This window comes from Athene cunicularia (assembly GCF_003259725.1).
Source record: "Athene cunicularia isolate RWA chromosome 8 unlocalized genomic scaffold, athCun1 chr8_part1, whole genome shotgun sequence".
NCBI lineage: Eukaryota > Metazoa > Chordata > Aves > Strigiformes > Strigidae > Athene > Athene cunicularia.
Window position 1 is genome coordinate 29662484 of NW_020799109.1, and position 14162 is coordinate 29676645.

At 53.0% G+C, this 14162-nt stretch overlaps 1 protein-coding gene across 1 annotated transcript in view; it reads right to left on the minus strand.

Moving 5' to 3' along the window:
• Positions 1 to 14162, minus strand: part of LOC113482608 (voltage-dependent R-type calcium channel subunit alpha-1E-like) — a 90948-nt gene that overhangs the window by 67851 nt on the left and 8935 nt on the right. The window contains exons 3-5 of the mRNA XM_026853393.1: positions 11656 to 11759; positions 10682 to 10834; positions 10189 to 10370 (exon numbers count right to left, since the gene is read on the minus strand). Coding sequence (XP_026709194.1) covers positions 10189 to 10370; positions 10682 to 10834; positions 11656 to 11759 — 439 coding nt within the window. The remainder of the gene's footprint in view (positions 1 to 10188; positions 10371 to 10681; positions 10835 to 11655; positions 11760 to 14162) is intronic.

The window sequence follows — 14162 nt, forward strand, 5'->3', positions numbered from 1 at the left end:
CCACCACTCTGCTGTGGGAGCAGAACCCTTGTGGGGTAACAGAGCTGGTATGGTGGGTCCCCACCCAGCAAAGGAGCCCCCACGAGCTCCCAATTCTCAACCACCAGCATAGGGTTATTTTTCTGGCAGCACTTATGTTGGTTTTTGGGGGTGGGTTTTTTTGGTTTTTTTTTGTTTTTTGGTTGTTTTTTTTTTAACAAAGGGCGGGAAAAGGCGCAGGGAGCTGCAAAAGCAGGTCTCACTTGGGGGGCCAGAAATCTAAATATATACCCAAGTCGAATGCAAAGCACAAGCTCGCAGCCCACACATACCCTCCCTCGGGCTGCGCTCACATGGGAAACTTTAGGATTTCTTTGCTATAGGGGAAGGTGGGAAAAAAAAGCCCCAAAAACCCCACAAATTCAGTCTCTCCTACCTAAAAATAAACAGAGAGCATGTTCTGCCTGTGCAGGGTGCCTTTAATGGCTACTCATTACCCACCAGCTCAGGGAGCAGGACTGAGGCTGCGAGCACCCAACTCATTTGGGGAGCAGCAAGACAACAGGGAGCTGCTGGACTTCATTCACACAGCAATCTACTCTCATTGTTTTTCTACTGTCTAGTAACAGGGCCGGGCTCCCACTTCAAGCTTTCCCTGGAGAGGAAGGGAGATTCCTGCCCCTTCCCAGCAAGAGATGTGTCCTGGAGACCTCCACATCCAGCTTGGCTAACGTTAACAGCACACACTGGTGACCTGTAGGCAGTCAGGTCCCCTCAAAAAATCCAGCTGCATTAGGAGAGAGCTTCTGTGGTTTCTGTTTGAATCCAGACCAAAAGGGCAAAGGGCACCTAATTGGATTGGGTAATATAAATTCATTACTGTAACCATCTGGCCATGATGTGCTTGGGGGACACAGTAGCACTGCGCAGCAGGGGTGGCCCCATCCTGTTCTCATTGTGGTCCTCTGCCAGGGATCTCCCATCTTATGGAGAGCTCCCACAGGGACCCACGGCTTTTCCTGCAGTGCAGGCAGGCTCTAATGGGCAGGGGTGACCAAACCATTCTAACCACTGCAGCCAGGCAGGAGAGGTCTGCTTGTTCCACTGGCTGCAATGTTAGTGAGGCGGTTTGGGGATGATGGGGAAAGCCAGGATCTCAGGAGGCTTTGCCCTGGGTACTGTGTCTGCCTTCCCCAGCACTTCCCAGGAGGTTGCTGCCCTGCATGGGGGCAAAGCAGACCTGGCAGAACATCACGTGCAAAACCACCACAGCTTCCATGATTTATACAACAAATCCTTGGCTCAGCAACACCTGATGGTCTTTGCTTAGTGGTGACACCCACTGTGACCCTCATGCCACCTCCCCCAGCATCACCTCTATGAGCCCCAACCTGATCCTCCCTGCAAACCACGGCTACACCCAGCAGAGAAACACATGCAGACTAGCAGGAATGGCCTTCAGAATTTCCATACCCCATCAAAAAGGGGGTAAAAAAATAATTAAAAAAAAAACCACCTTACAGCAGATTCCCTGGCCTAACCAGTTCCCTCAAGACCTTGACACCTGCTGCTGCTCTCCCCAGCACAGTAACAAATCTCCTTCTTCCCTTTAATAGCAGTAATTTGATCTCCTGCATGCAGGACCATGCTTCACTCCCTGCCAACCCTGCCTGGTATCCATCAGCGACCCCACACTGGACAAGATCTGAATGAAAATGCTTTGCTTTTCCAAATCAGGTTAATGAGGAAACTGGTACATTTCCTTTGCAGGGCTGAGGCTAGCCCACGGTGGGATGCATCCTGCCACAGCTACATATTGGGGTCTCTAGGCAGGGTGAGCAGCTCCTGCCCTGTGCCCTGCCTGCAGCGCTGCCTTTTGCTGGCCATGGGGTGCTCTGGGGTGCCAGGGGCAGGCAGGAGTCCTAGTAGAAGGGTGCACAAAGCTCAGCAAAGCCTGCAGCGCACGGGCATTCTTGTGTCTGTGCATGTGTGTGGAAGGGGAAGGAGTGGGGAAACAGGAAAAAAGCCAATATATTTCATTTTTCTGTTTTATAAATGGAAAGCAAAAAATGCATTGCTAGAAGCGTTACTAAAAATCAAGTGTTTTCAAAACATTTGAAATAGGCGTGGAGACCAATTATTGCTCTGTTCTCATCTAATCCACCAAGAAATCACACCCAGATGTCCCAGCATCTCTCTGCAGACCCTGTCTCCACATATGCCTTCTCCTCCTTCTCTCTCCCCAGCCACCGCTCACTGTGACCACTGCCCCCTGGCTGTCCCTACGTCTGAACCCAAGCCCTCACCTTCCCCCTGCCTAGAGCCTTCCTGCACCTTCCCCAGCCCCGGATACCAGCACCACCCTAACTGCCCCACAGGAAGGATGAACTTTTCCTGATAGAGTATTTGTAAAACTCTGCTGCCTTCATTAAACCCAACACTCGGTTAAGGCAGTGCTGGTGTTCCCATGGCAGGTCCTCCGTATTGGGCTCGGACACGTGCCAGCGCCGCTGCCTCTCCGGCTAGACCCAGAGCCTGCGTGCTGCAGCGGGGCATGGTTTTCATGGGATCAGCACTGGGGTTGCTTTTCAATGGGGTTTGGTGACAGCCAGCCTGGATTCCTGCTTTGTTTCAAGTACATTGCAAGCCCAGAGAGGTAGTTCAGGCCTTATGATACATTTCCTAGATGCAGGAATGTCCCTGGCTCCAGCTGTGATGCTCTGGGACAACAGACACACATGCAACCTCACTTAAGGACCCCAAATCACCCCAATAAACCCAAAATCCAGCCCTGATGCACAGCAGCACATGTACCAACAGAGAGACGCAGAAACAAATTTGCACAGCCTCACTGGCACAATTTCCAGCACCAAACCCACTAATGAGCACCAAACCCATTTCCAGCACCAAACCAAATCCATGCCCTGGTTACGGATTGGTTGTCGCTGCCGTGCAGGCATGACTGTCTGTCTGCAGGTTTCTCCGACTCTCAGGAATTTACTGCAGCCACAACATTAGGATCAGGAATTCAACCTGACAGCCGGATCCATGCAGGGAAACAGACTTTCTTTGCACAGCAGGCTCTGGTCCTCTGCACTGGCCATGCTGCATTTGTGGAGCACTCAGAGCCAACCCCGGTGTGAGCGGAGGGTGCCCAGGGCCACAGCCAGACACGTGCCCATGCTTGTACCCGTGGCCTCTTGCAACTACACTCAACCGCTTGTTCCTCATGGCAGCCTGTCCCCGTGAGCAATGCCAGCAGGAGGAGCGGGCAGCCCTGGCTGCCCTGCCTGCATCTGTCCACTTTCGAATCACTCCCACAGGTCCTGGGCTTAACAAAGATGAGCAAGAGGGCACCAGGCAGCACCATGAGACCCTGCCACCTCCTGTTCTTGGACCTGAAGCTGTTGGGCAGAGCACTGATGCCTGAGCATCAGTGCCCCTCAGCTCCCCTACTCTTGTCAGCAGATGGTCTAGGAGTGAGACTTTCCCGTGCAGGCAGGGAAGAGGGTGTGGGCAGGGAGCTTTTGATAGAACATGTCTGCAAAGCTAGGGATCCAGCAGACAGTTTGTTTCTTGCTGTGTCATTTCAGCACACACACACAGAGGGAAAAAGGAAAAAAAAAAAGGCAAAAAAGGCAGGAAGATTTGGCAAGCTGGTGAGGGTCTGGCTTTGCTGAGTGTGGAGAAAGAGCCGTTTGTTTCAGAGGGAGAAGAGGGTAAAGCACACTGGCTGCCACACACGTGCCCAGTGAGGATGGGCTCCAGCATCCATGGCTGGCAGCACACGAGCTGCCAACTCAGGCACCAACAGGAGCCATTTGGGGGAAAAAAAGCTCATTTCCTTAAAAGTTAGGAAGGTTTTAAACCCTTGAGGTGGAACATGAAGTCTCCTCTCTGAAGTCCTCACTAACAATCACATTTAAAACATTCAGTGTTTAACATTTCAGAGGAAGAAGCAGAAAGAGGCTCTGTCCTGTGGTGCCATGAGTGCCGGGGACTTTTTGGTAGACTGCGTCCCCCTGGCAGCACACAGCACACCCCGCTTCTCCCGCATGGCCGGGAGACACCAGGAATAGCTGCAGAGGCATTAAGATCCGTGCTTGCTACTGAGCTGCTAAGAGCACTGGGTGTTGATTAAATTTTCATACCTCCCTGACAGGATATTTTTTATGTGTTGTGTTTTAATTTAAAACACACAAGAAGGGACTCCTTTTCCCTTTGCAAACACTCCAGGTTGAGAGCCTGACATTATCCCAGAGCACAGAGGACTAAAAAGACAAGTGGTTTTCCCCTTTCACCATCGCTCCCATCTCCTCCACTGTCCAGCCTCTCTCCCTCCTCCTCTTCTTCCTCTCCTCAGACACCAGCTCTAGCTAGCACCACTCCTTTTTGCGAGCCATCATTACCCATAACACTCCCAGTTTTACCATTCACAGTACCCGAAGGCGCAGCAGGGCAGGCTCAGCCCCCGACTGTGGGAACCACTGCTGTACTGAGCTCCTCCACTGCTCTGCTCATCACCATGGTGTCAGGGCAGGTGCTGTTTTTTGAGAAGAGGCGATTTTTGCACCACTAGCCCTCGCTGCAGAGTCCTTATGACCCTCCACATGTGGCCAGCACCAGTGAAGCTCCCGTCTTCAGAGCAGGGACCCCAGGGGACAGACACTGATGTGCAAAGGAGCTGCAGCAGCTCCTGGAAGCACCAAGGCTCAGGGAGGTTTCCTGGCTCAGCTCCAGATCCAAGCAAACCTCAGCAATGCAGAGTAAACTCCTCTCTGGCCAAGCCATTAATTTCGCTGGCCCCTCGCTGCCCCACATAAAGGCAGACACTGTCCTCGCTCTCCAAAAGGGAAGAGAAGACACACACCCAGATCTGAATTCTGCTCAGGTCCCGCTCACACTGTTCACACACAGGTGCTTCAGGGAGAGCAGCTGAGTGCTGAGCATCCCAAGGAATGATCGTGACACCCCAGGAATTTATGCCAACAAGTGATGAGCAATCTTGTACACACACCCATGGAAAAATAACTGCTTTGCAACAATTCCGCCTCTGAGTCCGTCCAAGGCCACTCAACTAGTGCAAGTGGGGACGTGGCAGGGAGCAGGACAGCCAAGCCTTGCATCTCTCTGAGCCACATGCTCCAGCATGGCCAGTGATTTAACAAACCTCCCTTTCCCAGTGCCTCAAACAAGGGCTGCCTGAACAGTCCCCATTTCACAAACCATGGATGTTTCATCACATTTGAAAACCAGGCTTCAGCAGATCACAGGTTTAGTGCCCCACAGTCCAAAGCAGCCCAAACCATCTTTTGAAAGCCCAGTCCCATGATCAGCAGCACAAAACACCAACATGTGCACATGGTGAGATTCAACTCGGGCCTTTTGGCCCCCGCATTTAGAGGAGATCCCAAACATGGCGGCGGCACTGTGCTGCAGCATTGCTGCAGGGTGGCCTCTCCCTGCACCTTCCTGGTCGTGGCACCTTAGGCGTGCTGGAAGCACATGGGGTGGTTGAGTCATGCTTGATGCAAACCCCCTTCCTTGCAGCAGCTCACATTTTGTTGTCGTTCTTGCAGTCTCTGCCACTGGGCTCCGCACACACAGCTCGCACTTCACACCTAACCACCACGTTTACAACTGCCTGGCTGTTCGCAGGCAGCTGTTCAGCTTTGCACAGGGCTACAAGACCTGCACAGCCCATCCCTCCCGAGGCTACAGCACACAGATCTGCCCACAACCACTGCATTTTGGTAAGTATTTTGGAAGCTGTCAAGGACTTGATTCTCTTTCCCCAGTAAATGCTCTCCTCCTGCTGCAAAAGCACCCAGAAGGCTCCCAGCACTCAGCCCTGGCATCTCCTAGGGTTCCCCGTACTATTTTACCCTCCTCCTTCCCTATAGTCCTAATCCCTTGTGCCACAAGAGGTTTTGGGAGTTTATAGCAAGCAATTGTGGCCAGCTAGCTCCTGTTAGCCCTTTCTGTGCATTTTTAATTAGCAGCATGAATGCTCTTCCAGTGCTGCTTTAACGTGCGTGCTTAAGGAGCAAACTTTTTACTCATCATGGCTAATGGCTGTGGACTTGGGCAAAGTCAAGCTGGCACTTTGCATGCCCTGGTTATGGATTGGTTATTGCTGCCGTGCAGGCATGACTGTCTGTCTGCAGGTTTCTCCGACTCTCAGGAATTTACTGCAGCCACAACATTAGGATCAGGAATTCAACCTGACAGCCGGATCCATGCAGGGAAACAGACTTTCTTTGCACAGCAGGCTCTGGTCCTCTGCACTGGCCATGCTGCATTTGTGGAGCACTCAGAGCCAACCCCGGTGTGAGCGGAGGGTGCCCAGGGCCACAGCCAGACACGTGCCCATGCTTGTACCCGTGGCCTCTTGCAACTACACTCAACCGCTTGTTCCTCATGGCAGCCTGTCCCCGTGAGCAATGCCAGCAGGAGGAGCGGGCAGCCCTGGCTGCCCTGCCTGCATTTGTCCACTTTCGCATCACTCCCGCAGCTATAAACAGCAGCTTTGTCTGTGCGCTTGTGCTTTCATTTGTCCTGGACTAACCAACTCCCAGCTCAGGGCTGCAGTTCCCATGCTGCATGGCTCCAGCAGCTCCGGTGAGCACAGAGCAATGCTCCGAGCAAGGGACCCAGCTGGAACAGGCAGGGCTGACCCCTCTCCCTGCAGAGCCCACCAGGCCAGCCCACAGCCTCAGCACGTGCTTGCCACGGGTGTTTTTCTTCCCATCTCAGCTCCCGGCAGCGTGGGGGGAAGAGGAGAGTGGCAGCTCCTGGCAAGCCAGGCTCCTCCTCGCTACCTGCAAGCACAGTGGCTGAACGCTTCCAAATGGGAAAGCAAATAAACAGTCTCAGGGAATAAATACAGCCTCTCATGTCAGTGTTTCGAGAGAAACCGCAATTTTAAACAACTTTCCTGTTTGCTCTTCAGGACCCGGGGAGCCAGGCTGAGAATCTGAAGATAGCCAGCACCACTGGTGTGCCCAGCCAGCCCTGTGGCACACATCAGCCTTGCGACCCTCTCCTAGATCCCAGCATGACTGTTTTAATGACAAAACTGCAACCCAGCCCCTGTCCCATGCCAGCACGCCTGCAGAGGCAGAGAAGTAGGACAGTGACCCTCTTTGCCAGCACTGTTTTTCCCTCTAGTCTCTACAGAAATCAGGTTTGATCTCGAGCCAGCCCAGGGAAGGGGCATCTGCTCCAGAATAAGAAGAAAAGCAAAATGCTCCTTAGCCCCTCTTTTGGACTGCAGAGACAGCCAGAAAAGCCACAAAGCTGAAACTCCCCTGTAAAAGAAATTAAATTTCTTCAGACTCCCAGGGACAGGAGTTGGAAAACTGTAACACACCACAGTTTATGGCTGCTTTTTTTTTTTTTTTTTTTTTTTTTTTTTTTTTTTTTTTTAACTGATACCTAGCAAGGCAGCATTTCACACAAGCAAGGCTGATGAAAACAATGCAAAAGGCAAGCACACCTATGAAATAATACATGTGGAAAGTATCAAGGGGCCAATCAGCTTTTCGTGGTGTTATCTACAAATTCTGGGAGCCATGCTTCTAGGCCAGTAAAATTGTGGAAAAATGGATCTTAAAATCACAATACAGTTACACGTGGGAATTCTATGGTAAGCAATTTCCTTGAGAGGTTGCTAAAGTGGTTCTCCTCTGCAAGGCTGCGGCATTAACCTGCAAGAGCGCAGCCTCCCATCTCTTTTCTCCAGTGGTAAAGCAGAGAGTTCCCCACCGATCTGCCAAACCTGGGCCGTGCCCTGGACAGGGTCCATGCTGGTTATCAGTGGAAGCCTGCTCTAGTTTGCTGCTCCAAGTGATGAAGGTAACAGCAGAGCATCCGAGTGGTTTTCAACCCCTGCCCTCCAGCATCCCTGAGGAACCACATCCCCCAAGCATAAGCCTCATTTTTCTATTTAAAAAAAAAGGCAAGAGCCCATTTTTCTTCATCTAAGCAGCAAAAAGACTGAGCACCCTTAGCCTTTACAGCCTAGCAATAGTCTGTGAGACAGTCCCTGTCCCCAGGGAGGCCGGGAGGCGCAGCCCTACAGTCCTGGGAAAAGGGCCCATCCCTCACTGCCTCCCAAAGTGAATCAGCAGCGTTTTACTACCAAGGGCCCAATCATCATTCAATTAAAAGCCAAGGAAGGTCCCTAATCTTTTCCATTATAGGTAAGTAATAGCTGGTTCTTTGCAGAGGAGCGGGAAAGGGAGGCACCTTATGGTCCCAGCCGTCAGGGACACCATGACAGAGTGTGTCTGCCTGGCATTGCAACCGGTGCTGGGAAGATTATTTGGATACCAGGGCTGTGGCTCTCCCAAGTGTCCCAGAGAGCCCTTAATTTAGAAGCTGTGGTGGTAAACAGGGGATGCCACAGGGTAGGTCCTGAAGCACATGGTTTTCAGCACTCCCAGCAGCATCTCCCATCCTTACCCTCCAGGAAGATCCAGATGGTGTCTCAGCAAATCCCAGACACCACATTGACCAGCTCTGACCTTCCCAGTAAGGACATCTCAAACAGCAGGAGACCAGACTTTCTCATGAGCTGCTAGTACAAACCCTTGAAGTCTATCAGACCATAAATTGCCCATCCGTGTAGCCATCACTGGCTTCTCACACACTGTAACCTGGGATCTAGCACGGGGAGTGCTGCTGCTGATTGCTGCAGGTACCAAAGAACAGGGAGAAGGGGACATGAGGAGTGACGATGGAAGCAGCCCCTGGTTTTTGCAGAGCACCAGTCATTAACACAAGAAACGAGATGCAGGACAGGTTGCTGGCACCAGGCACAGGCAGCACTGGGCATGCACACGCTGCCATACGGTGGTGTGAGCAGGCAGCAGCTGCCCAGCCACGCTAAAGGCCAGGGAACCACACCACCAGACAGGAAAAATCACCTTTCCTGCTATATTCAATTACATCTGGGTAATAGGCGCTGTAGTTAAATCCCTAATCCCATTGATACAGTCAAGTTATGGGATTTTTTTTCTGTCTGAACGGGCAGGGTTTCAACCCTGCTTAATTCCCCCACCAAAGCATTAAGGTCCAGACACCACCATCTCCTTTAGGAAGAAGAAAACCAAATCCTCATGGCAAGGTCAAGCCCTTGCTATGAACTCTCCCCTTTCCACTCCCAGTCCAACTATCTGTACATACCATCCTGCACCCTAGAAGGACTCTGGGGTGGATCAAGCTGGAGGGGGACCCCAACCCTGGCAGCATGGTGCCTTTGCCTATGGTTAAAAAAAACAGTCTTTCTGCTCATGACAAGGTAACTACCAAAGCCATCCAATTTGTCTCTACAATGCCACTCTGCAAATCTTCAGGCATTATGGGAACTAGGGTATAAAACCAGTCCTGGTGCAATGACACCAAAATTGATGCTGGAATTAGACTGGGAACAGAACTGGCGTGGTTGCTTTTGGCCCATAAACTAAAGCATATGTATATGGCCAATCACCCAGAAAGATATTGCACTTTGTGATCACCTGTAGCTTGTTTTCCTGTTTCCAGCTTTGCCCTCACGTGGCTCCCTGGGCACTCCAAGGGCTTGGGCATCAGCAACCTCAAGCCAACGCAAACCACAGGAACCCAACCCAGTCATTCCCCTGCTCCATCAGTGCCAACAGATGTTTTCAGCAGGAACACCAAAGGTTTCAGCTTCCTATCAGACACCAAAATGCTGCCCCTGCACTGGGGAGGGTGCCTGAGCCCATCTCCAGGGCTTCCCAAGGCCGCTGCAGGGATGCAGGCACATCCACCGGCTGGTCTGCAGGGAGAGCGGATGTGTGGTGCTCAGAAACTGCATCCACTCTTGCAGAGGTGTCCCAGGGAGCACAGGAGGAGGAGAAGGGAAGGAAGGCTATCTCCTCCACTCCAGGGACAGCCCTCACGCAGAAGGCTTGCTGCAGCCTGTGCTCACATGGTTTTGCTCTCTGCAACAGGTCATACAGCCAACCCAGAGATGGGGGCTAAAACTCTTAGAGCTCCCTTTGCTCTGCATGTAACACATGCCTCTCTATTCCCCAACTCCTGTCCAAAATAGGATGGACTGACCCCATCCCCACCACGGAGGAACTCGGCATCTCACAGGTTTCCAGGATGCAAAAATATCATCCCTGGTTCCCCATCCCCATGCCCAGCTGCCCAAAGAGACCCCAGAGCAGCACTACTCACATTGTACAGGACTGTGGTCCACCCTTCCATGGTGATGCACTGGAAGACGGTCAGCACAGCAAAGAGGATGTTGTCAAACTGTGTGATCCCATCGTTGGGACCAATCCACTCCCGGCATTCATAGCCTGGGGGGCAACCCTGCACCCCGCATGGATGGGGGGGGTCCAGCTCCTCTAGTTCACCTGCGAGCACACAGCAGAGAGCCAAAGGAGGCAGAGGTAAGAGAGAGGCAGGGGACAGGCAAGGGGAAGGGCCTGAACGCAGATGAGCTTGAGACAGAGCAGGGAACCCCCACTGGAACTAGCCCTGGCTGTACGCAAACTGTTCCCATAAGAAACTGGGACATCCTGAATGCAACTGGGTGATGCCTTGTGTGCATGAAGCAAAATGCAGGATCTTCTCAGCCCTGGGCTTCCCACGATAGCTATATGCACTTGCCCCAGCTGTTTTCCACCCGTGGAATGCAGTGCAGGTACAGAGCCCTTCTGCCCACCTGAATTGTTTGTGTAGCAGGCACGGTGCAGCTTCCCACTGTAAAACTCCAGGCCGATGATGGCAAACATGAGGATAGCGAAAAAGAGCAGCAAGCCAATCTGGAGGAGAGGCACCATGGCCTTCATGATGGATTTCAGCACAATCTGCAGGCCTAGGTGGGGAAAGAAAGAGCACAGCTCAGCATGGTGATGTGAACCCCCTGCCTGGGGCACATCCATCCCATCTCTGGCAAGAGGAGGACAGTGAGCAGAGAAGATGGACAGTCATCATCTGGGCAGATGCAGGAGGCCAGCACAGCCTGGAGGATCCCTTTGGGCAGCTGAGGACCATGGAGGAAAGCACCATCCCCAAAGCAGGGAGGGCCAGGCTGCAGAGCAAGGCTCCAGGAGGGCTGGTTTCTGGATCTGGTCCCCTCTTTGATGTCTTGCCTGTCCTTGTCCCACCAAGTCCAGGTGGCCCATGCAGCTCTGTCCCCCACACTGCCTCCAGCACACCACCCAGTTAGTGCCCAGGGTAAGAGGGACAGGAAGACCAGCAGTGGCAGCAGCCTGGTTTCTTTATTTATCCCTGTGGCAGCAGATGAAATCTTACAAAACTCCAAAATCTCCCCTGAGTAAACTTCAGTCTTGAAAGGAATCCACCCACTGCTTTCTGGACAGGGAAGTGGAGCCACCGGCAGGCCCCAGTGAGCCACTGAGCCCAACCTTGTGCCAGCACAGGGTGGGCTGGGTGAGGGGAAATGTCATCCAGGGACACCAAACGCTGCCATCCTAGAGTATCATCCCCCAGGGGTTGCCAAAGGGGTGGCTGGGAAGATGGCACATGCAATCCCCACTCCATGGGGAGGTTTGTCCCCCTCTTCCCTGATTATGTTCTACATCTCTGAGGCAGCACGATGACTCCTCTTGCTCTGAAGGACATCAGGGACAGATGCAGACACCCCGGGAGCAGGACCAGGAGCATCCAACTTACTGGGAATGCCAGAGACAAGCTTCAGAGGCCTGAGCACGCGCACGGCCCGCAGCGTCCGCAGGTCCACGTGGGTGTTGAAGTGTGTCCCAGCAGTGGCGAGGATGCTGCGGGCAGACAAGGAGAGAGCAGAGTTACCCTGGGCAGAGCTCTCGGCCACCCCACTGCCAAGAGCCATGGTCCACATTCCCTGTGGGGAAAGTCACAAGGAGGACCATATCCCTAGGCAGGTACAGAGAGTCAACACCTCGAAGAAGTCCACAAGCCAGCAAGTCCATCTGATGCTGGTATCAAAGCTCATGGGCCACTATGGTCAGCCAAAGCCACCCAAGGGCCACCCAGCCCTGGCAGCCCCCCATTGATGTCCCCACATGCCAGGATGGCTGGGAACAGCCCCACACCACAGCGCTGGCCACCACCCTGGCTGCGTGATCACACTTTGGGGTCTCAATATTGCTGACACAGTGTTCATCACAGTTGTGTGTGTTTAACCTCCCTTCCATGGAGGTGGTATGTGGACCAGAGGTGGTGCCCCAGAGGTGGGGGTTACTCCCCTGATGGTCACCCATGCTCCCCTGGCAATCAGCTGCTCTGTTTTTTTCCCCACACATGAAGCTTCCTTGAAGCCTCACCTCTGGGATTGCTGAGAAGGAGCCAAGAACCTCACACACATTCAAAAATCTATAGTAATGAAAGTTTGATGACCTTGGAAGGCAACCAGCAGGCATAGGGAGGACTCCAGGGGTTTTCTTTTAAAACACAGAGATTTTTTTCAAGCCCATCTCTGGAAAACAAACTGGGGCAGAGAGAAGCTGGTGCACACCAAGTCCAGCAGTGGATACTCTAGGCCCCTCTACTTGCTAGGGGGATGGAAATGGTGCAGCTCAGGGATGCTGGCAGAGCCGCAGGAGTACAGACCACGGTGCTGGAGCTTGTGGGCTCCTGTCCCATCTGGGCTCAGTCCCCAGGCACTGGGAGTGAAGAAGGAGGAGGGAGGGCTGCAGTGGAGGAGCAAGGGAAGGGAGAGGAGGAGATGGGGAGGAGAGCAGGACAGAGGGAGGCAGCAACCTCAGGGCTGTTTGCAGCAGTCCAAAGACTGAGGGAAATTGGGTCATTGTTCCACTAATTCATCTAATTACAGACCAGAGCAGCTCTCTGGTGTGCTAAGCAATTAGCACTCTTTCTCTCCTCCTCTCCCCAAGGTATGGCAGGTACCAACCTGCCCCTCCATAAAGGCGGCTGGGTTTCCTAGGATACCCTGACAGCAGAAATGCTCTCACATCAGCAAACCAGGTTGTTTCAACTACTTTTCTTGGCCTCCTTTTCCTCTTTGCCCCAGTGCAAGTGGTCAGCTGCAAAGCCTGGCCTCAGCAGCAGTTGGGATGCATCACTCACAAAATCCCATGTATCAGGCTGCGTATCCCCAATATATATGGGGATCTTTTACCCCTTGATGGCACTTTCCCCTTACCCCATCCCCCCTGCTACCCACAGGGCTGATGGGAAAGCACAAAAGGGACTTAATTAAGTCAGAAGCACCCAGAGGCTGGGTAGAGCTGCATTGCTAAATTGGTTATAAGATCAAAATCAATAAATATGATAAACACATAGCCACTTGGTAGCACATGGGAGAGAGAAGAGCACAGGCGCTTTTATCTCTTTCATGCAACCTGCCAGAGAGAGCTGAGCAACCCAGCATTCCCCAAAACACCGGCGTAGAGGACATGCTGCACCCTATGCCGCACTGGAGACCCCGAGACCCCTCCTCCAGCTTTTGTTCCTCACGTCCCAGTGCTTGCTGTTCAACCAGCCTCCCAAAAGGATGGGGTGTTTGCAGCCCCTGCACTAATCCAGCAGGGACTCAGCATCTCCAGGAGGCCAGGGATGTTCCTTGGCTGGACACAGGTTCTGGTCCTTCACCTGAGGGCTCACCAATGCAAGCCCAGCACTGTGAAAAGCCCAACTGGAAAGCTCCTGGCAGCAGAGTTGCATCAACAGCACTCTCCTACCACCACACAGCAGCACAAGCCACGGTCCTACACAGCCGGGTGGAGTGACGGAGGTGAAGCCATCACCGGTCCCAGCCCCACTGCACATCCCCTCCCTCCCTGGGGCAGGACCATCACCAGATGCCCATCACGGCAGAAGGGAGCAGAGCGCCCTGGCTGCAAAGTCCTCCGATAACCCAGATTTGTTTGAAGGGCTCAGGAGCTGTCACACCGAGCCTTCAGGCAAGGTTCAGGCGATTTCAGGGCAGTACTTCCAGGCGCTCTAAATTAGCTGCTAAGAATGGGGCTCCTCTGTGGCTAGGTGACATGCTCCTGTCCTCACTGGGGGACAAGGGACATCACGAGCTCTTTCAGAAGGAGGTTTGGACAGATCACCAGAGTGAGGCAGTTGCACCACAGATGTGCCTCCTGGCTGACGACAAAGATGACCCACCGCTATGAAATAGGTGTGTATGCATCCTTTTGTGGGCACAGCTGTGGCTCCTGCTGAGGGTGGATGCA